Source organism: Musa acuminata, chromosome BXJ3-3, assembly GCF_036884655.1.
Source record: "Musa acuminata AAA Group cultivar baxijiao chromosome BXJ3-3, Cavendish_Baxijiao_AAA, whole genome shotgun sequence".
NCBI classification, from domain to species: domain Eukaryota; kingdom Viridiplantae; phylum Streptophyta; class Magnoliopsida; order Zingiberales; family Musaceae; genus Musa; species Musa acuminata.
Genome location: NC_088351.1, coordinates 3,425,067 through 3,448,701, shown reverse-complemented (window position 1 = coordinate 3,448,701; position 23,635 = coordinate 3,425,067). Strand labels below are relative to the sequence as shown.

The 23,635-nt window shown below is 36.9% G+C and overlaps 1 protein-coding gene across 2 annotated transcripts; it reads right to left on the bottom strand.

The window, feature by feature from the left end:
- Nucleotides 1-1,412: 1,412 nt before the first annotated feature.
- LOC135582049 (L-arabinokinase-like) lies at nucleotides 1,413-19,799 on the bottom strand. 2 transcript variants are annotated; one of them, XM_065144464.1, is made up of 31 exons: nucleotides 19,668-19,799; nucleotides 19,017-19,153; nucleotides 18,474-18,581; nucleotides 18,304-18,372; nucleotides 17,913-17,996; nucleotides 17,616-17,692; nucleotides 15,852-15,918; nucleotides 14,328-14,385; nucleotides 14,165-14,232; nucleotides 14,020-14,082; nucleotides 13,634-13,687; nucleotides 13,450-13,552; nucleotides 13,255-13,364; nucleotides 13,045-13,164; nucleotides 12,594-12,650; nucleotides 11,766-11,938; nucleotides 11,520-11,685; nucleotides 10,153-10,236; nucleotides 9,439-9,564; nucleotides 9,010-9,140; nucleotides 8,850-8,931; nucleotides 7,077-7,164; nucleotides 6,334-6,377; nucleotides 6,125-6,220; nucleotides 5,964-6,040; nucleotides 5,512-5,730; nucleotides 5,105-5,270; nucleotides 4,315-4,386; nucleotides 2,968-3,171; nucleotides 1,869-1,983; nucleotides 1,413-1,758 (listed from the first exon to the last, which is right to left on the bottom strand). In XM_065144464.1, the coding sequence occupies exons 2-31, from the start codon at nucleotides 19,122-19,124 to the stop codon at nucleotides 1,739-1,741; spliced, it is 3,009 nt and encodes a 1,002-aa protein (XP_065000536.1). In that variant the 5' UTR covers nucleotides 19,125-19,153; nucleotides 19,668-19,799; the 3' UTR covers nucleotides 1,413-1,738. The 2 variants fall into 2 exon arrangements, with proteins under 2 accessions (XP_065000536.1, XP_065000535.1); XM_065144463.1 differs by lacking the exon at nucleotides 19,668-19,799 and having other exon boundaries at nucleotides 1,539-1,758; nucleotides 19,017-19,266.
- Between the last annotated feature and the right edge of the window lie 3,836 nt (nucleotides 19,800-23,635).

Here is a 23,635-nt window from a genome sequence, read left to right as displayed (position 1 = left end):
TCTTCAACCCTTGTAAAATCTTACACAATTCATAAGTATTTTTTGAAAAATTAGGATCACTCCTTCATAATAGAAGTCATTCATATTTGTAATTTAACATATTTCTCAAAGAAATTTGTACAAATTTATTCTCTCTTGTTACAAACCTGAAGAATAAGACAGATTTGATGACCAAGGATGATTTAAGATGTGTGGAATATTATGGTTCATATCCAAAATTTCCTTGGCCCAAAATAAGGAAAAAAAAGAACATAAGAGAACACATTGCAACTTGGATAAGATGCATGTCTCCCATGACTGTAGCTAATGGTGTTGGATGACTCAGACCATGTCAACATCGGTTTGGACACAGAATGATGCATGGTTGGAGATACATCCAAATCCCACATATTCTCCTCCTTGTGGCTAAAAGATCAGATTGGATGGTGGATATCAACTGAGCTCATGAAACTGGGCATGGAAAGTGGGTGGGTGGAGTGGATGTTGGCAAATTCTATCCAAAAAGAGCTTCCAGCATCTACTTTTTTGCTGGCCTTTTCAATGGATTAGAATCTATCTGAAGATATGAAGATTTATCATGTGCCCTGGTGAGAGTGCCTTTAGGCTCAAGTGACACACTTTTGGTTCCATTCCTCATGCCCTCTCATTGTGGCTTTGAATGGTGGGGAAAAAAGGGTTGAAGAAGGCCTCAGGATTTGACACCAATATGTGATGTCCACTTTAGCACCACACCATGCAACTCTGAAATTTTTTTTTCTTTTTGAAGCAAAAGACCTCTCTGAATTGATAGGGCTGAATAGATTCCAGTGGAAAACAAAAGTTGTGGGTCCCAGTGCAAGTGGGATGAGAGACTACAAGCAACCTAAGCCACATTCATCTTTTACTCTAATCCCTGTGACATGAAACACAATGACAGATTGGGCTTTGGAAACAATGCTATAGTTCACCTCAAAACTCAAACAACATCATATCAACTTGTTGCTATTTGTTTTCCAAACTCTGTATCATTCAGATTCACAGAAAACATATTGTACTGATGTATTTTTTTCCCATAGCAGTAATAAAATCTTTATACTTTCAACTTGAAGAAAACCTGTATTAATTTGTGAAATGAGCACACAGCATAAACCAAGGGATTCTGAACACAAAAAGGATGGTGCAACTGAGGAAAACCTCCACTCCACAATTTACAGGACATGAACAATGAGATTGTTAACAGTGATGACATTAACATCATTCAGGCAGTGCCTTAGATCTATGGCGTACATACCTCCCTCCTTCGATATTCTTTGTATATTACTGGAGTTATTAGTTGAGTTTGAGGGTTGGTAGTCTTTTTGTGCTGCTGCAATGAAGAATCTTTATTAACACTAGAATACGGGGAGAAAATAATATCTTAATAGCCTCTGAACTCATGGTGAAATATCAAATTTTCCAGATCATTTGAACCAACTTTATTATCAATATATTACACCAGAGCATGAAAAAGAACTTGTTGTCTTGAATATAAACATAGATAGAACTAACAATATAATGGCTAGTGAGAAGCAGCAGAGGACACTTTATTCGATATGGAATTATTGCATCGTGATCGAGTTTTCAATATAACCAGAAATGTTATATATGGATCATCTCAAGATTGATGGGTTTCACCGACCCGTTCGTACACTAACATTCTATAAAGCCCTAGGCTTGATTCATGATGACAATTAGTCGGTTCCTCCGAAGGTCAGCAACCTCAGATATTGGTGGGTGCCACTGAAAACAACAAAACAATATCATCAGCATAACATTAAAGTCTACTATTTATTACACCAGAAAAATCAATGGCGCCAAGAAACATTTGTCTTATTTTCTCAGAAGAGCACCTGCTGAGGATGGCCGCCGACGTATTTTCAAGTATCCAAATTTTCCAGCACCCATTGATGAGCCTTCAAAAATGAAGGGTAGGTAGCCCGTTGCAGATTTATACCTCTGCTGAATCTGAAGATTCCCAACATCTTGCATAAGTATCAAATTGGCATGCATGAACTACAACTATTCTCCAAGAGGATGAATAGCATTTTGAACTATTCATAATACCAAACGAGTTAAAGGTTGCCACAAGGACAAAATAGTTATGGTAATAATTATGGTAACAACAAAGATAAAGCAAAGTTACTAACAGCAGCACTATAATAATATTTCTTTCCCAACAGTATGAATAACCTATTGACTTCTTTTTTTTGTCAATAACATTCTTCTGATCTGAATCTCAAGTGCTGATAAACTATGATTTTTTAAGCACTTGAAACTTAAAATGGATTCAGATACTGCAGCAAATAATGGTGACCTAAAAGCAGGTTGTGGAACTTAATAGCAAGCAATTCGCTAGGCGAAGAATTATTTCTTAAGAAACTTATCAATACACAGTGGTAGGTTGAACCACCACAGATGGACCCAAATGCAGAAACTATTTCAATTACTTTCCAGAAGGGTTTGCATACCAATGTGATAGGTCTGATGAGTAATGACAAAAAAAAATTCACCAACATGGCCATGAGTTCTGAAGAATGAGCAAAGTTTGAAAAATGTTATATTAACATTATTCCCAAAAGTTGATGAGACTCAAAATGCAAGAGAAACTTTAAATAAAATATAGACGCAAGTTAGCAAAAGTTTTTAGTGAAAAGCAGTTAGTTATTTCCATCCACTTGATCAGAAACACAATCAGGACAGCATTGTTAAACACAACAAAATCATTTAAAATAAATCATATTACAGCCTTGCAATTTTATATTGAAGAATTATAATTTATGCATCCTCTAAGAATTATAATTTATGCTTAATGACTGTGCTAGGTGATGGTTGGTCTAAGTTGCAACCATATTCTAGCTCTTGCCTTTTATTAGCCACTTTGAGATGGAATCTTCTTTCCTATACAGATTCAAATAATTTCAAATATTCCTAAAACCTAGTAGTTATTACCTCAAGAATTTCTTCACTACTTTGAATGCAGTTCCTTCCAATAACACAAACAGAACCACCAGAGCCTCCACCAGTGATTTTGGCACCAAATAAGCTAGTACTCCCATCATGAGATGATTTACGGTGCTGCATCTCTTGCACTAGGTTGACAAGTCTATCTGTCCCATCTGAGCCAAGCCCACACTCGTTGTAGCTGTAATGGCACTGCAGCAAGACAAAATAAAAAAGTATTTATTTTAACATCATATCATAATTAGAAACTCAGCAACATTTTTAATTGGTGAATCCTGCATACAACCATATAATGGAAACTGACCTTAAGTGATAAATTAAAAAATATATATAACATTTGCATCATTAATAGGGAAAAAAGTTCCTAAAAGAATATCATAGAGAAATCAGTGATTTAAAAAACGTTAGGCGTCAAGGTCCAAAAACGTCAAAGCGAAGCAAGGCGCTAAAATATAAAAATATATAATTAATAAATATAATTATTTCAATAAAAAATGTTATTAAATTTAAAAATCAGGTACAAAATCCCAATAAATAAATAAATCATAATAGTATATTTTTATTTTTTAAATAAAAATATACTATTAAATAAATAAAAAATTAATTGTGTTAAAATCAAAATAATATATTATTAATCTAATAAATAAAAATTACTATTATTAGTATACAGTTAGCAGTATACTATTAATATATTGTTAACAGTATAGTGAGAAGAGTGTGAGAAGACCGAGGCTGTTGAGGCAATGGTAGTGGTAGCAGGCGACAGTGAGAGTGGGAGCTGCGAGCGGCAACGGGAGCGGCGACAGCAACGGCGAGCGACGACAGCAATAGCGAGTGACGACAGTGGTAGCGGTAACAGAGAGCAGGGACAGCGGAGAAGAAATCTCGACAGCAAAATCGCGAGTGTTAGGGTTGAGAAAGTCAGGGAAATCGCGAGAGGGAGCCTAATATCGATGATTTAGTTGGTTTGATTGAACCAACTAAAGCATCGGAGACCAACCAGACCTAAAAATCTGGTTCGGTCGCCTGGTTTAACCCAGGCGCTTGCCCGAAGCGCCCGGCGCCTGGGCTCGGATGAGCGCCTAGGCGACGCCTCTTTGAAGCGAGGTGCTCGGGCCTCGCCTCGCCTCGCCCGAGCACCTAGGCGAGCGCCCGAGCGCCTATTGAAATCACTGAGAGAAATTACTAATGACAATTACACACTGCAAAAATAAATTCCCTTGGCTGCAGTGCAACATTTCATAGCCTCTTCTAGCTCCATGAGTAGGGATTGAAGTGTATCATCCATTATTTACAAAAACCAGAATATGAAGCTGAAGGAGTGCATAAATGTACCTGATACATAAGCTCTCCAAGGGAAGAAAGTTGCTCATCTGTTTTCGCTGCTGTTAACAAGGATTTGAAGGCCTTGATACATCAAGGTACCATGAAAAGCAAACAGTAATCAGTTTAACCTTTAAATAAATATTAAATTACTTGGTAAAGAACACCATCCTAAAAATGTTCAGAATGGGGACTATGCAGGCACATTTGTTAAACACCTTCACTATTACATTTGCAATGATAGACAAAATGAGAACCTGAGTTTCATAAATTTCATTGGCCTACTAAGAGAAGACTCATGCTTATGGAATGAAATCAGTTTGAACATTAAAATATAAATTAAAGCTTTCACCAACCATGCAACCATAACATGCTTTTCTCTATTATTTTCAGCACACACAGATGGAATCAGTCTGAAAATTATGGAAAACTTCTGCACAATCATCTCACTGAAACTTATATTTCCCACTTCCGTTCTAAAAATTATCTTCTTCCTGTTCAAGTGTTATTATAGCTTGCGTTAGAACATTACGAGAATACCATCATTTAGACTCGATGGACAATATAGGCTTTACATCTTTCTAAAGCTTTAGTGTATAAGAAAATAGCCCCGATCAAACTGTAGTTCCCATCTAACATGCTTTCTTTCATCCACATGGTCATTGCATTATCATCTAGTTGTCAAACTGCATAGCAATCATGCATGAAGAGCCAGCATCTACCAGTACATGCTAATAAGCAGAAAAGGTTTAAAACAGCACCAGTAAAAACACACATAATGGACCGATTAGCATGGGCCTACCTCTACACGGAAATTTTCATAAATGGGATGTTTAGTAGAAGCCTTGACTCCATAGGTGCAGTTCGGATCAATCACAGTTACTGTATCATTGTGATCATCATATTTCTTTAGGAATGTCTCGCCATTTATGCATTCTGGAAGCCTCTTTGCATACAAAGCTTCATATCTGAAATAGAAAAATGAAACAGACACATTATTCATTCTCAAAGCAATTACAATTTACAAGATACACATTTTTCCCTAACTTTGATGTATAACTATTCACAATTAGGGCTCGGGAAAGATGAGCACAGTTTTCTTCATAGGCCAGGAAAAGTAGTATAAGGCATCTAGTTGTGATACATAAAAAGGAGATGCAATCCAGAAATTATTACTCAAAATGAAAATCTCATCTACATGAAGCCTACCTGTGTGTTGATAGATTGCACAAATAATCCAATGAAGCTTCAGCTTTAAGCAGCTCAATGCCATGCTCTTCATAGTCATCAGAATTCATTCTGTCAACATTGTGGGAAACATTCACATTGGCCAGGGAGTTTGATAACAAAGAAGTGGCTTCAGACTTTATCATCCTGCGTCCCATAAAGGCACCGATCCTCACAGATCCATAATCAGTCCCGCCAACACTGCATGTACAAGCACCTGTTAGAAAGTCATCAACCTCATACTTCCCATTCCATTCCAGCCCATTAGAAAAAAGAACTATAATAAAGTTAATAAAACTCTAGGAATCAGTTAATATAGCAAAAATAAACCAATGAAGCATTTAGACTAATTCAGCTTGGTACTATTTGAGAATTTCAACTCTCTATATTTGGCTGGTGAAGAATCTTCAAAGAAAGATAGATAAGCTGCATACCTGTGTCGAATTCCAGAGTCCAGACCCCAGAATCGGATGTGAGTAGGAATTGCGACAAGCTCCTTTACCTCTGCAGGCTGCATGAGATAAATATGCTAAGTGATATACAAGAACAAACTCCAAATAAATAGCTAGAGACCTGGAATACAAATGATGCAAACCTGGCAAACCATTGCAAGCAGTTTGTTAGCTTCCCCACAAGCAGATGTCATTTGGTCCATCACTCCACAAGGAGCTCCGACAATGTGATTCTCAACCTGCTTAGTATTAATTTATTAGTAACAAGAAGGTGCAGCTTATCAAATTCAATGCACTATAATGATAATTTCAACATCGTATTATATTGGAGTGGCTGTCAACATGGTCGTACCTTTTGACAAAGCAATGCAAGATCCCTTGGATCAATTTTCAATCCTACAAATAGCAAAATATTTTCAGGCATAAGGTTCAAATATCCAGGACATGAGAACTGCAGAATAGGGCTTCATTTTAAACATGTATCTAGAATGTCTAGTGTTCGGCAGGTAGTATTTTAGGCCAGATAAACAAGCCAACTGCAGATTGAGACTGATAAAAAATACATGGTGACAACCATATCAGGAAATAAGTTTAGGTTCCAAAAAATTATAGCTCAAAAACCCCAAGTAATTCATACATTGATCCATATAAGGGTAAGAATATGATTGTCTAAATCAAGTGCATTTTCATTGAATGTTGATGGACATGTCATTTTCTGACAGAATGCATGCTATGCATGGTAACCCCAATGAATCATCATATAGACTAAGAGCAATTTGACAGATAAAATAAAAATACGATTTAACATTGCTACAAATGATGCTTAAAGAAGATTATTTTCAAAAGCAATAATCTTAGATTCTTGATCTACATCCATGATCCAACTATCTATTTCACAGACAAAATACTGACGAACTTACAATTATTGAAGTGAAGAAGCATGATAGGCATTCAAATTTCAAGAAACAAATTAGTTGGTTTTCACAAAATGACGAGAAAGGACAACCATATATGGTTTAGAAAAATAACTATGAGCTAATAAAGTAGTTGGCTTTCAGAAAGAGTCAGAAATAAAGAATAAACAAGAAAACTAACCATGAGCGGCTGCAACCGCAGACATGGTAGCCACTTCGATTGATGCAGAAGAAGAGACACCTTTGCCTTCTGGAACAGCAGAAGAAACCTAACATAAAAATTAAATCAGAAAATAAATTAGGCCTTCAGAGAGGAACATCTATCATTTTATATGTAAAAAAAGCAATGTGCTTATTATCATGTGAACTTATAGATATTCAAGCCTATAATATACCATTGAAGATCATTCAGGTTGTAAAAAAGCCTTTTTCAGTTTTTCTACATCCAAAAGTTAGCATAAACTATAAAGAATGATAGACAAGCTCATTTCACAATTACACTTCGGCAAACAATACAATTTACTGTCTGACTGCAATGCAAGTTTACTGGCATAGGTAGATAGCAATACATCTACAACAACAACAAAGCCATAACCCATTAAACTGTTAACCCTACTGTGCACTGTTAGAACTGTTAACACTATTAATCCTTTAAAACTTATATTAATCCTTAGAACTGTTAACCCTAATTATAACTACTAATCCATATTTAACATTGTTAATCATTATTAAGAAATATTATTAATCTCTATTTAGCACTGTTAATCTCTATTTATTTAGAACTATTATTAGGGTTTCAGAAATAATGACAAATGTACAAAGTAACTTGAAAGATTCATGAAAAAACTCAAGTATCTTAGTTGGAAATACAATTATCTAAAGAATGATGATTATAATACTGATTGAATTTGATGTAAAACTTTATTATTTTGAGTCTTTCAACATTTTTGTTATTAGGAGATGGACTATGTGATTTGGTACTTTATAGCTTTTCAATTTAATGTCATATTTTATTTTTATAATAATATTTATCAATCATAGTATATGTTTTTTATATATTTATATTCCAAAACATCTCGCTTCGTTCAGGCAAGTGCCTAGGTGAGAACCTAACGCCTCGGGCATTTTGGGACATTGGCGCTTGGCGCTTTTAAAAACACTAACACCAAGTCTTTCTCTCTGTGCTAAGGAATAGAGTGAAAATAGACATAAAGGAAAATGAGGAAAAAGTCCTCGAAAGCAAGAAAAACCATATTTAAGGATCTTAATAATCAAAGCAAGAGATCTTGAAAGATATGTATGATGCATTGCTATCTTAAGGAATAACAACGTAGAATGGTCATCAATCATATCATTAACAAAAAGGACACTTCCTAAATCTTTGTTTGACACCAAGTACCTCCTCAAAGTCTGATGCATCTAAATTCTAAAATAATGCATACATGATCACTTAGTTCAAGAGAACATTGTCCTCATGCCCACAAATATTACAATAGCTTCCTAAACATTTTCACCAAGTCTTTGAAAATTGGGTTAATATCATAAGCAACATTCTACATTCTTGATGATTCCTAGCAATAATCACCACAGCTATTCTGATCCATGTGGACATAGTATTGCGGAGATGTTGTAAGAGAATGAAAAATATAAAATTAGACTCCACCACAGATACCATGCCAAATATGTACAGTCAATATGGGACATGCCATTAGGTAAACCCAAATTTTTCCCTTTTCTGATATGGCGGTTATTGACAATCTGAAAAGTTTGTTCTCTTATTTGTGAATGAAAAGTAGGAGGAGAAAACAGAAGAGCTACTGTCATATTCACTAACCCTATTATGCATATGAATCATAAACAGTTCTTCAACACCACAAAACATGCCAAAGCACTTGTTTTATTTAATATTTTCGATCAAACGACACATGGAAGATTTTCCTTTCCAAACACTTACCAGTATGCTTATACTTTGACCAAATCTTACACCAAGCTCAGTCATTAAAACAAGAACTGTTCCAGCAACATATGCTGCCCACCTGAAATGACAAAATATATTAGTGAAACAGAGAATGACTAGAAAATCAAAGTCACTCATAAGGATAAATTTATCACACTTCTGAGAAGGATCTTGTGAAAAAAACTTGCAAGCATTTTCATATGACATTGGTCGCTCGCCATCCATCAAATCTGTGAGGTCCATGTCGAAAGTTGGTGCACGGTTACTTAACTCAGACCCAAATGATACCTAAATCAAACAGAAGCAAAGAACAGAATTACTTGATATTTTCAATCTGAAATGACAGGAACATGCAATCAATATTTAATAAATAAAAAAACAAACCCAAGAAAAGTAAATATTTATTCACAACCAAAAAATATGCTAAATAATATGAATACAATCATAAGGCAAGGTTTTAATGATACTTCAGTAAGCTACATGTATAATAGAAGTATTTTGTAGTCAAAGTTTATCCAGCCTTCTTTGTGCTGTAAGTTCAAGTAAACAAAAATCTTTTACCAAAAAGTTTAGTTAAGTGACTTACAATTTGCAGGACTGGAATAGCTCCGTGTGCTTTTGCCTGCTGCCTTGCTTGAGCATGTTTCCAGAGCTTTTGCTTACTAGGATGGTTCTTCTGAACAGAAACATGGCAGGCCTCTCTAATAGGCATCTAAGACAAAGGGAATCATAAAATTTTACACAAGAGTGAAAATGGTGTGACATGCAATGGGCATTTATCTACTCAATAATAAATCCTTGACCATTATGAATGACTAAATTAATAACGAAGTGCTCATTTTCTAATACTAGCTTGACCATTATGAATGACTAAATAAATCCTTGCTCATATATATTCTGCACATTTTCTATTAATTTCATTCTATTTTTTTCTGGAGAAGTCTTAGGCTTAGTCATTTAGAAGGAAATTATGAAGATGATGATACACTCAAGAAAAATTAAAAAACAACCACCAAAATGTATAAAGAAAACATACTGGAATCATGGAAATTGATTTAGGAAATAAAAATATAACCATGTGTTTTAGGAAATATAAATAAATCAGAAGTTGCATATGTATGTTCTCAGCATTTCATAGTCTCCAAAATACACTGAAATTGGACTCTTTCCCAATAGTTAACCCACTCTTCTGAAAAATGAATCTGAGTTCTCAAAGGTGCTACAGTAATGGATCTATTGTAATCAGTTCAGCATGGGTGAGAACACAAAAGTATGTTGCATTAGTAGCCATCATTTTCACCTGCAATACAAGGCTTCCTGAATAATCCGCTATTCCTCCCATTACATCCAACCTTCCAGGCGCTCTTGCCACATAAATGTCCTCCTACAATCATCAAAAGATAGGAAAAAAATCAATAATCAGCAACTGAATGGCACTTCAGTCATCTCATCTTATTTTTTTCCTACATAGCCACTCGAAAATCCATTTCTAACAACTCTTCCATATTCACATTAACACAGGAATATGCATGCATGAGGTTGTGCATGAATATATAACCATTGATAACTATGAGATGTGGCATCAAGGTCTGCCATACCGAAGCGTACCGCCCGTACCCGGCGGTACGTACCGGTCCGACAGGTTACCGATACGTGGACCGCCCAGTACCGCTACAGTACTACAGTATTATACCGTAGCACTGCTACAGTGCTATAGTACTATACTGTAGCGCTGTTACAGTTATACAGTACTATACTGTAGCACTGCTACAGTATGAAAAATATAAAATTATTCGGTACACCCTGATGTACCGCCCGATACATCGATACCGTACCATACCGAGCCTGAGTCGAAATGCTGGTACGGTACGGTACGACGAACCTTGTGTGGCATACACATGCACAAGGATGTGCATGTATATACAACTTTTCATAAGATACCCATATGCATCTATAAGATGTGGGTTAAACTTAATTACTTAAGCATGCCTATTATATACAAGGTCTGGTATATACAGTGTCATTTAACCAATGCCAACATTGCACTTTTTAAAACTCAAGCTTAAGATAGGCAATTTGATATTTTAAAATATAAAAAATAATTATAAAAAAAAACTCTATAATGTGGATGCATAAGAATTAACAAGTAGTTTATAAACCAATATCATTAGAAGAAATGTACCTGCACCTGGTTAACAAAAATTAGAGATGCAGGCTTGTTTACAAGGGTTGCAGAACAATTAATGCGATTATAGTTGATCAAAGAAATTTTGAAATTGAACAAATAGGAAAGGTGTCTGCAGCTCTAAGTGTTTATAAAATATGCAAAGAGAACAACTAGGCTTAAAACACCAAAAGACAGTCAAAAGAACAGAAAAAACTTTAAGAATGAAACTTGAAAACCATGTTTCTGACTTATGCAAACACAATTACATTCTCCTTTGGCAGTGTGTTTTGTACAGCAAAAAACACTCGAGATGATAAATATTAGGAATTATTGGTCATCAACTCCAAACTTCCAATTGAGAACTAGGTGCTGCATCTTATGCAGCAGAGACAAGTAAACGGCATAACTCAAGAACCTTAAGATTGTAGCTGTTGCTAATGCTAAAAAAGAGAATGATTTCAAATAACAAAAAAGGAGCAAGGAGTAAGCCAGCTGAAAACCTCCCAGTCAAATAGTGCAGCAGCAGCATTGCGCTCTCGCATTTGGCGCTTCTCAGGATTCTTCGAGTCAGTTATACTATCAAGTCCTGATAAGCTCTTTAGAAAAGCCATCGTATCAGGTAGGCCATGCAATTCCCCATGAAGTATATCAAAGTCCTCAAAGCATCTTCCAACAGTACAAGATCAACCAAATCTAGTCAACATTATTAGAAAGCATGAATTCATTTACAAAAGCATAGAACTCACGATTCCACAAGAAAATTTTCATCATTCGTCTCAGTCATAGGTGATGCAGCACGAAGACCAATTTCATTTTCAGCCAAAGAATACCAATCGGGTACACCTATATCTCTGCCTGGAGCTCTTTGTAGTTGATAACCAAGCACTATGGCATCACGCAATCGCCTTGCTCCACTCAACTTCATTTGCAGATGTATTAAGAAAAACAAATCAGGATGTTTCATAAATCACAGGGTCTGGTATAACTAGAAAAGAAGGAAGCACCAAAAAGAAAGCTTGATGTGAATATTTTAAATTAATCCTAGAATCAGCAACCAATGGAAGTAGGATGCTCCAGTGATTACAAAGGCCTACATAGTTAAATAAATGATTTTAAAAACATAATCTCTATAATTGAAGCCTTGAAGGTATGTGTCAAGCTACAATTTACTTGATTAAAATGCCTTGAATCTAGGGTGATCTTATGAACTAGAGAAAAGCATGAAAATGCTTGCACTGCAAGTGTAGCCAAGAAACTTTGACACCATCACATCTGGACAAATGAAAAGAACAAACTTTGAGTTAAATGAGTTAGAATCTAAAATTGTAGTTGCAATGGAAAATCCAAAGAAACAACCTCCACAGAAAGCTAATGCATAGCTACACCACTTAAAATTTCATTTGAAAATCCTACTTTATTACAGAATCTTCATTCCAGTAGAACCCACACCCTTCAGATTTGTTGACTACAAGCATTGTTATTAGTCAACATTTCTGAACAACATCAAAACTAATTAGAGCAATAAAATTTATAATTATATTTTAGTCAATATTCTTTAAAAATAAAATGTATACCTTATTTGAAACATAATGTTTCCCATTAGCAGTATCCTGCAGTATGCGAGCTACCACCTGAATTTAAAGCATGAATTAGTTTTAACTTGAAGTGGAACATAGAAAATCAAAATGACAAAGCAATTATTCAGTAAAGAAGATATGTCTTAATGAACCAAATTTAGTCTTAAGCAGCTGATAGTCTGATGCATTTGGAAGAATTCCCTTCAGGAACATCCATATAAACTCATGTTTTGTTTCTTGTGGCAAAATTAATTATAAACTTTATCATTACATATCACTGTTATTCTCATCCAACGCAATGTATATCCACACATCAAGCTGCTCTCCTTAATCAGCTTCCCTCATTCACTTTTGCTAGAACCAATTCTTTTATAATAAGTATGACGATAGAATAGGACAACAAATGGCATTTTAAATCTGCTGTGATCAATTATATATAAAAGCGTACCTCGCCACCGTTAATGTCTGCCTCATAGCATGGTTTAAGAGTAAGTGCACGCTCAAGATAAGGTGTCCAGCTTCCAGTGAGCAAATCCCTCCTGATCATCTCCACACCACCCTGATAATACTGCTTACAACAAGAAAAAGATATAGATGCATTGATAAAGAGATATACTGTTGTAAAACTCTCAAATAGTTCTACAGGAACTTGTTCAACCTCGAGCATATTGCGCAAGAATGGTTCTTCATTGAAATAATCTCTGCGTACAAAAATAAACGGCAAATTGTATGCCAAGGATTCGCTGACAGTACCATATCCAATTTTCCCTACAAATAAATAAATAAATAGTGAAAATTTACAAAATTGCAATGTTCTACCAGATATTCAATATTACATGAATATTCATAATACCAAGCATGCAGTCAGAAGCAGCAATGTAATCAGGTGTATATGCATCTTTTGCAAGCTTTACATAGTTTGGAGGTAGTTCTTGTTTGTCAGATGCACCACAGACCTTCACAAACATAGAACATCATATGAAATACAACTTAAACTAAAGCGTAAAGCTACCTTAATAACTCAAACATGAGCATACCAGACATAACCAACCAGCTGGTAACCATTCTTGCTTAAGCTTCCATCCTGCTGGCTGGAAGAGAACAATAAGAACCACCACAGTGTCAAAGAAAATAACTTCTGATATTTTAAGCATAAAGATAATTCTTACAAAGTATCATAAGTACAGGAATGATCTGACCAGAAAATTCAATTTCCAAGTTTCTAATAAAACTTCCAGTAATTATGCAACTAAGAGAGTGTAAAAATAATTAATTACTGGTATTTAGGAGAAAATATTATGGGAGATACAAAAAACAACTATGTCATTTTCCTTTTAAAAATTAAAAAATAATTCCAAAAATCTTAACAAGTTGGTCCTAACAACAAGAAGACAAAACAGTAGGTGAGTTTTGCTAAACTAACCTGTCCCCCAAAGTTATATATAACTACTTTCACATCATCGCCAATTCCAAGTTCTTTTCTCACCTGACAGAAAAAAAACAATGTCAAAGAACTAGAAGATGAGCTAATGTTATGAAAGATCATTATACATCACTTATTGCCCAACCTCAGATCTTGATCTGCGTAAACTCCTAACAACTAAAGGTACATCAATAACATCCCTGAAAGCAGGCACTGCAGGTAACAAAAGCAAATTCACAGTAATAAACAAAGCAATGTGAAAGTGCTGAAAAGAAACTACGAAATTTATGGCAATTCATTTTACATACTAGGGCAATATCCAGGAAGTCGGAGTAAAAATTCGCAGTGAGAATAATCTTCAGCTATCTGCATAAATTTTGAAGTCATACTTTGTGATGTTGAGATATAATATTACAGCAAGATGAGATTGAAAGAATACATAGCTACTCCCATAGGCAGAGAAAACTATTTACTTTGGACTGATGTAAGATACAGTCATATCCTATTGTTTTAGTATAAAACAAAATGCATTGCTAAGATATTAAGAAATAAGAAGCATATGTGGTCTAATTAAGCAGTAGAATGTCACATATTATCGGCATTTTGTAAAAGCAGTAAACTTTGACACCAGAAAATTTGAATGTATAGAAGTTGCAGGTGAAGCAGTAAGTCATGACATAAGTAGCCCATATAGGACTTGTACAAATCATGACATAACTTGCAATATCACATATTGGACTAGTTCAACAAATTCATTACTATTTTGGTCAACACATACGAATAAGTATATTGTCTGACTCCGACATTAGTTATTAAATAGCCCAAAATTTTCCTTTGTGAATAAATGGCCCAAAGGGATAGAACAAAGTATAATGGTTTTAGACTTTTAGTCATGTATTCATGTTAATTGTTTTTCTGAGCCATCCTGTTCTTCAGTATCATTGAAATCCTCCTTTCTGTAGACATTTTTTACAAGCAAAATAAGGTGTGAAGTATCAACCTTGAATCATCCTTGCATCATGTTTTTAATAAAAAAAAATGCTGTCAAGTTTTGCATTTTTTTATAATCAAGTCTGCAAATGACAAAAATTGAACAGAAATGAAACAGCATCAAGGATTAGCGCATAAAAGGTTCTGCTTAAAGATGATTATAAATGTGCAAACCTGTCAGTTACAAATGTAAAAGAAAGTTGTTAAAAGATTCTGCATCTCAAACCAACTACATTGTTCATGTTAATTTCTTCCTTCTTCAACGCATTTTAGGCATTGAAGGCATCGAGGGACAACCACAAAAATGAACCAACACAAGTGAGAAGAACAAGTGACAATTATAACTTACCTATTGAGTCTAATCATATCTGAAACTAAATAGTTAAAGAAAAGATCACTGTATAAATATGTGTAATCACTATCTATTACACGAAAAAGATTGATACACTAAATTTCTCCATAAAAATTTCTTTTTGCTCTTCGCTTTCTGTAATTTTATAGATTAATTTCATCAAATCCCCACACAAACAAGTAGCGGATTGACACAGAAGAATGAAGTTGCAGACATGGTTTATGCAGTCCATCAAATGACATAAGAAAATCATGATAAAAGAAAAGACACAATATATAAAGTGAAAATAGAAAATATTTTTAATCCCAAGTTCTTTGGACAACAAAGTCCTTTGGAAAAACAAAGAAAATAAGGAGATTCAGCATATTCTAAAAGCAAGAAATCAGAAACTAAAGAATCAACATAACATTGGAGATCCAGAAATCCAGATACTATAAAATTGAAATTCTGCTTAATCTGACAAATAAAGAAAAAAAGACCTAATGAGCACCTGCCAGACAATAGATCGATGATGGTGCCCAGCAGCCATGACATATTCTGCGTATATAAAATCCCAACTGCAAAATCAAACATAGATAATAAGAGAAGAAAACCCTACACTTCTCAAGGTAAATCAAAATAAAAAAATGTACCAAACCTTTGTTTTTCTATTGTCAAAATTTCTTAGGTTGTGCCTCTCCTTATTCACTAATATTGCCAAATAATTTTGGATTTGGCAACACAAGAAAGTGCCAGGACTTAATTCTCAAAGGCTAAATTTGCTACTAAAGGCAGATGTAATATATTAAATCAGCACAAAGAGGGGATATGACATGAATTTATGTACTTGGCCATACTGATCATATTGATAGTACATACCAATCCAATGGGATAATGGAATGCCAATGAAAGAACCATACCAATCGATGCTAAAATTTTGTATACTTCTTTTTCAGTGATTGAAAAAGGCGCTCGGGCGCTTGCCTAGGCGCTCGGGCGAGGCGAGGCGAGGCCCGAGCGCCTCGCTAATCTCCTAGGCGGCGCGCTTCAAACAGGCGCCGCCTGGGCGCTCGCCCGAGCCCAGGCGCTGGGCGCTTCGGGCGAGTGCCTGGGTAAACCAAGGCGACCGAATCAAGATTTTAGGTCTGGTTCGGTCCTGGTTCGGTTGGTTAGTTGGTTCAATCGAACCAACTAAATCGATATAACCCTTACCCAACCCTAACCCGCTGCCGCTGCCACTCCCGATCCCGATCTCGCTGCTCGCAAACGCTGTCGTTGTCGCCGCTCGCCGCTGTCGTTGCTCGCAAACGCTGCCTCTGTCACCGCTCGCCGCTGTCACTACTCGCAAACGCTGCCTCTGTCGCCACTCGCGCCTCCCGCTGCTCGTCGCTCCTGCTCCCGCTGCCGCTGCTCGCCGTTGTCGCAGCTCGCAAACGCTGCCTCTGTCGCCGCTCGCGCCTCCCGCTGTCGCTGCTCGCAAACGCTGTCGCCGCTCGCGCCTCCCGCTGCTCGTCGCTCCCGCTCCCTTTCCCGCTGCCGCCGTTACTACCGCTGCCTTGCTCGCCCCTGCTTCCTTGTTTCTCAGTCAGTAGGCTCAGTATACAGTATACTGTTAATATTAAGTTTATTTGAAATGATTAATTTTCAATACTATTAATAGATTTTCTTAATTTAATAGCATATTTTTATTTAAAATTTTAAATAATTATATTTATTAATTATATTATATATTTTTATATTTTAGCGCCTCGCTTTGCTCGAGCGAGTGCCTAGCGCCTCGAGCGTTTTTGGACCTTGGCGCCTTTTGACGTCTAGCGCTTTTTAAATCACTGTTCTTTTTCAAGGATGTACTGAAGTATGCCATACCACTGGTGCCGTAACCAAATGGAACCTTATCATATCAGTACACCTTGGTACATCAAGAAAATACTAAGAATTGTTTAATATATTTGTATGGGATGATACAATGAATACATGGATTACTAGCATGCCATTAAATCAGTTTGGTGTCAAAACCATGTTGGTCATTCATAACAGTCTGACATGATTATGGTACAGCTACCAGGATGATACCTAGTGAATGGATACTTAAAATGTTTTTCTTTGTCCACTTTCTGCTTTACCTCATCCCACTTTATTTAACATTTTAAATCCGTATTAAAATTCTTCTTGACTAAAATCACAATAAACATTCTATAAAAAGCAACAAGACAATGCGCAAATAAACACCTATAGTTAAAATTGTAATCATTTGAGAAAAAACAAATTCACCTACCTGAAGTTAGTAACACAAACAGAGCGAATCCCGGCATCTACAGCTGCTCGACATGCTACAGGCACAACATCTGAGACCTGAATCCACAGGAAATAGCAATGTAAAATAATAAACTTAAGAGGACAAAGAAAACGTTCCTCTTAAAGAAATACGATCATATCAAAAAGCAGCAATTAGTTTATCAGAACTGAAATTTTGGAAAATTATATTTGCTGTAGCCAAGATATACATAGCACAAAACAGCAAAACACCATGGTTTATATTGATCATCATGTGCAAAAAGACAGCTGCAATTACCACTAAATCAGCCTTGATGGATTTCAACCATTCAACTTCTGCTGCCAGTATGGAAGCTCGAGGGACCACAGCTGTCTGATGATACTGAATCAAGAAAGATGGAAAAAAAATCATTTAAACATTTACTATCATACACTAACAATTTACTCACCTCTCTGTAATGAATCAATAAATTATCAGAAATCAAACTAACGAAGCAGTAAACTAAAATGGCAGCTATGCTATCAGTATAAAATCCATAGAGTTCCTCTAAACACAAAATCTCTTCCCCAACTGATCAGAAACCAATTGAATTTTTTGCTTGCTGAGAGACTAATTAGTTGCAAACTAGGGCGGGAAAATTTCTAAAAGGGAACATATGCAATCCTTTGTCAGAGTGCTCTATATTTACCTTCTCCAAAGATGCAAGCCGGTCCACTGTTAAGGCATCAGCTTGTACAGCACCACAGTCTAACAAAACCTACAAATCAATTGGTTCATAGCAACATACTTGCAACAAACTCACGTCAAAGACAATAAATTAAGAACAAATTCATCCTTGTATCCAGATTCCAGACTAACCTTACGTAGGTAGAGATTGGGAGATTGTATGTTGCTGGTAAATACACTATCTGGAGCACCCGTTACGACATGAACATCATGGCCAGCAGCAATGAGATGCCACACAACCTGCAAGGAAAGAGCTAGCATTTTATTTTTCTTTCTCGCTACCTGTCATGCTACCCCAGGAGACAATCAAACATATTTCAATGGTTCACCGAGGCATATCTGTGTCATGAGTCATATTACAGTTTATGCAATATCATTGGTATCAGTAATCCTCCACATTTTACCCAAGTTATAGTAGTTAGATTATTTTGTCATAAAGATAAATTCCATCAGTTACTTTACCACAGAAGTTCCAAGTCCAAAAAGAGCATAATTTTTGCATCAACCGTGCCAATCGTTACCTCTAGGTTCGATCATGATCGTGTCGAGGGTGGCATCTTTAGCTATATCTTACTAACATTAGACGAACAAGAAAAATGACCGCTACGAACGTCCATTACAAGTAATAGAGCCAGAATGTTACAATATCAGATAACAAGAACTATGATGGCTCACCTCGACGACGCGGGTAGCGTGACCAAACCCATGACCCGTCACGTAATAAGCAAAGACAAGATGCTCCCGAGAGGCGGAGACTCCACCACCACCATCGGCGATTCCCATAGCTCAATGTTTCGACCAAAAAAACCAGCCTTCACGTTTTCAAGACAAAAAATGGGCAAGATAGAGGAAAAATAAATGAAAACGAAATGGATCTGCAAGATTCAGAACCCTATAAAGTGGAGAAAGACTGGCATACAATGGGCCCGCCGGCTCTAGCAAATCTCTTTAGACCCACAAAACGGAATGGAGAAAAGAAGAATAATTAGGCGAAACAACCGACTTCAAAAGAATCAAATGTTGATGCTGATTCCAACATCACAGAAAATATTGGCCTTTTCTTGACGATCAGCCATTCTAATACCTCTACGTTTCAACCAAAAAAAACCAATCTTCACGTTTTCAGAACGAAGAAAGCGGCAAGATCGAGGAAAATAAAAGGCAAACTGAAAGGAAACAGATCTGCAAGACTCGGAACCCTAAAAAGAGGAGGAAGAGCGACAGGCAATGGGCTAGCCGACTCTCCCAAATCTCCTTTAAACCCACAAAATGGATTGGAGAAAGAAGAACGATTAGGGGAAATGGGGAAGTCAAGAAACAACCGACCTCGCGAACGATGGATTTGAGAAGAGTTTTTGGATAAAGTGGGACACCAAAAGGATCGAATGTTGATATCGATTCCAAAATTTTAGGAAAGATGGCGCTTTCGGCAAGGTTTTAGTTGACTTCCCAGTACGGTCGTCGGCCGAAAATGTCAACGAAAGTCCGGTCTTAATTAGGTTAACTCAATGATTAGGATAATATATCATGCACCAATAATTTTATGCATAAATTCCTTAAAAAATCTTAAATTTTTACTTTTTTTTTCCGTATAATACCTTTTTATTTTTATTCTCATATAATATTTTTTATTTTTTAAAAAATAATATTATTCTTAATCTCCGCCGATTACCATGTGTCATTTCCTCGTCTTACCTTGTTAGTCGTTAAGATCATCGTCTATCATTACACCCTCTCATTTATTACCTACACCTTTCTCTCTATCTCTATTATAATCCATATGTTATTGTTATTTCCCTCCTTGCCTCCGCTTCGAACTTGAACAAGTGTGTGCTTGGCCTTCCTCTTGGATTCTAAACCCCACATTGAAGGAGTGTGCTCTTGAGTTTTTTCATCCTCACAATAACTCAATTAGGGGAGCATAAGAGCTTAGAACAAATATATTGAGTGATGCTTGATGCAGTTGCTTATGGAAGAGAGGAAGGAGAAAAAGCTTCACTGTGATTGGCTCCTTTTCCTTCATCGAAATTAACGATAGTGATACGTGGAAAAGGTCCAACTATCAACATAGCGAAGGCCATGATCAACGAGGCAGAAGCTGATTGGGAACGTTTCCACGTCAATTGAAAAGCGACACATGGCAACCACTCAAAAGCTGATGTGGAGTGATTCGACACGTGACCAAGGGGGAGAGAGGCTGACCTGGCAGATGGCGGACAATCGACCCCTGCATTGCCTGGATCGTACAGGTTAACACTGCACATTGTAAGTGTGCATGAGCCAACTCGCACGGTTAACAATGTATGGGTCAATCGTTTGTATGGTCACGTCGAACAAGGATAACGATGAGTATTAACAACCCGCATACTTTTGGGTCGACTCTATAAGTATAAAAGCTAGCCCCCCATTCTAGAGAACAGGATCGAACCTTTTACACCACAAAACTATTTGCTAACTTAAGTATTGAAGGGGTCAAGTTGGGAATTCCTTCCCTCTCGACATCGACCTATCATGCAAGAATGCGACACAAGCAAAATGACTCATAGTCCCACCTTGGATCAGCCATGAAGATGCAACAGAGGCTCAAAAGCCTTATTCCTCCGATCTCCTTGCCCAAGAATCCACATGGAAGACCTTACGCTTTTGTGACATAACCAAGCTGTACCGATCCCCAAGCCACGATATAAAAGCACTTAACATTTTTTGTGCTAGAAAGAGGACCCGATATCACAAGAATGTCCACTAACAATGAGCACCCCAAGAAGGCCCTGCCCACTCACAGAGCCTTCGGGTAGGGAGAACAGTTTCCTGCCCTCCCCTAGATGGATGGATCCACCTTAGCCTAGACTCTTGGATGCTACTAGTGCCTTTTTAATGACCTTGGACTCTCGCCCCTTAGGGTCAGTGTAGGGCAGTTGGTCATCCCCGTCGAGACGTTCCTCAACCTTAGTCACTAAGTCCAAACCCTCACAAGAATGATGCAGGCCATCATGCCTTTCATACACTAGCTAGCCTAGTAGGCATCCCTTTCTCCACCATCATGACTAGCGAACCAACCCAAGCTCACTCCCCCACCTCTTGGTGCCACCTCAATCAACTAGCCATCATCGCTCCCGAACACCTCCTCACCTATTGGGGAATAGCTGAGGGACCTGAGACCTCTAGTGGCAGGGTGCAGTGCCCCTCCACCCTATCGCACCATCTCGACCTTCCCTAAGGTAGATATCTTATTGTCAGACTCGATGGATGACTTATTCCGGGCCTAACTATAGTTGGTGAATCGACATATAGATAAGGTCCAAGGGGAATTTCATAAGTCCAAAGGAGAACTCAAAGAAACCACCTCAGCCAAATCCTCTTTCACTCAGGAGATTCGGGGCATGCATGTTCCATCCAACTTCCACCTCATGATGTTGGAGGCTTATGATGGTGGCTTCAACTCAAGGGAGCATTGCTAGTCATAAGTATCCTTCAAGTCACTCACATAAGTGATAGCATGTGTGACATGATACGTATTATTTTTTCTTATTATTTATTTAATTTTTCTCACTTTATATTACCTATTAGTGATGTCCATGGATCTATGCAATATGAATCAGATCGTGATAAGATCATGATAATGAGATCGATTCGCCTTTAAACACAGACCTTAAATAATCCTGGTCATAAGTCACTCGAGAGGGACATCAAGATGACCGGATAGACTTGTGTGCTGTATATATATCCATATGATGGAGGTGACTGGTCTCATAGCTACTCGTGTGGGGACACTAGGGACACCACCAATGCTCATTAGAGAATAAGTTCATTGATTGATCCGCTCATAGAATATTGAATAGTTGATGATATCTCATTGTTATACAGTGATTCCGTCATCCCACTAGTATATATGATCCTTAGACTTGAGATACCAAGGAAGTCTTGTATGAGTACTCCACTCTTTGATACTGGACTTATAGGCCTAGAAGTTCTAGATCTAGCACGTTTGGTTATCGAGAGTGGCAACCAATCTTACGAGGGCTATTGAGTATCAATAGAGGATCATTCTCTTTTTGTGTTATAAGAGAAATATCTCATGTGTTCTTACTCAGGCAAATCCTTAGCCAGAGTCATTTAAATTGAGAGAGAAATAGTTATTCAGAAGAATCCGATTAGAGCGAGGCTCGAGTAGAAACCGTATGAGTCTAACATCACTATGACTGGAATACTATTTCTAGGATATTAAATAGATGAGATACTATAAATATATGATAACTGAGAATAGATAAGTCCAATAGATTGGATTACCTTGTATCGTTTGGGGATTACTGCATAGTGACATAGTACGTTCGTAGTCTATCAGGTTAAGTGAATTAATATGAAGATAATAATTCACCGAGCCAAATTGAGTTATAATAGGTATGACTCACGGCTAGCTCGATATTGGCCTAGAGGATCACATACATATGGTAGGTATTGTGATGAGTAAATATTTATATATGATATATTAGAGCTCATATCTTACTAGATATCCAATAAGCCCCTGAATTATTGGATCCTATGCATGAGATTCAATAAGAGCCAATGAGAGATTATTGGGTAAAGACTCGCTAATCTAAGAGGCTTGGGTAGTTGGATGAAGATCCATTACCCAATAGAGTATGATCCATTAAAGTTAAGTTGACAATGGGCTTTATAAATATGAGGGAACCAAAGGGTTATAGGCTAATCTCTTTTAGTTGTCATCTCCTATTCTCCTCTCTCCCTCTTTTCCTTAACCAACATCTCTTATTTGAGGCATGTGGATACTGAGAATGGTTGGCCTTTTCTTGATCGCATGATACGCGCATTGAAGAGATTTGAGGAGCATCTTCACAGCCCCTTCCGTATGGATCACCGCTAGAGGGGAGGATAGTTGACATTTTTCATCCTCTCCCATAGATCTATAGGTTTTCAGGGATATACGACTTCCCTAAGTAATATATCTTTCATATACACAAAGTTTTTCGATTTTATGTTTTTTGCGCACCAATCTTCGCATGATGATGAAACCTTCTTTCCTTGTGAGAAATTTTGAGATTTTATTTTTTTATTTTTCCGCTGCACATGTGATGCTACCCCAAATTTTCCAATAGTTCCAAGAGAGGAGATGGAATCCCTAGTGAACCCGATGCTGGTCGAGGTCATATGGGATAGATCCTTCTCAATCAATCTGAGTCTTTGGAAAGCATCAATGTATAGCATATCGACAGAGTTCCCAATGCCCACTATTACTCTTTTTACCTGAGCATTGGCCAGATTAATCGAGATCACTA

Bases quoted from the DNA above. Each gene is read 5' to 3' on its own strand.
- LOC135582049 (XM_065144464.1), bottom strand. From the start codon at position 19,124: ATGGGAATCGCCGATGGTGGTGGTGGAGTCTCCGCCTCTCGGGAGCAT. The intron at 18,582-19,016 runs GTGAGCCATCAT...CTTTCCTTGCAG, and splicing joins ACGCTACCCGCGTCGTCGAG to GTTGTGTGGCATCTCATTGC. The intron at 6,378-7,076 runs GTTAGTTTTCTT...TGCTATTTGTAG, and splicing joins TGCGGTTGCAGCCGCTCATG to GATTGAAAATTGATCCAAGG.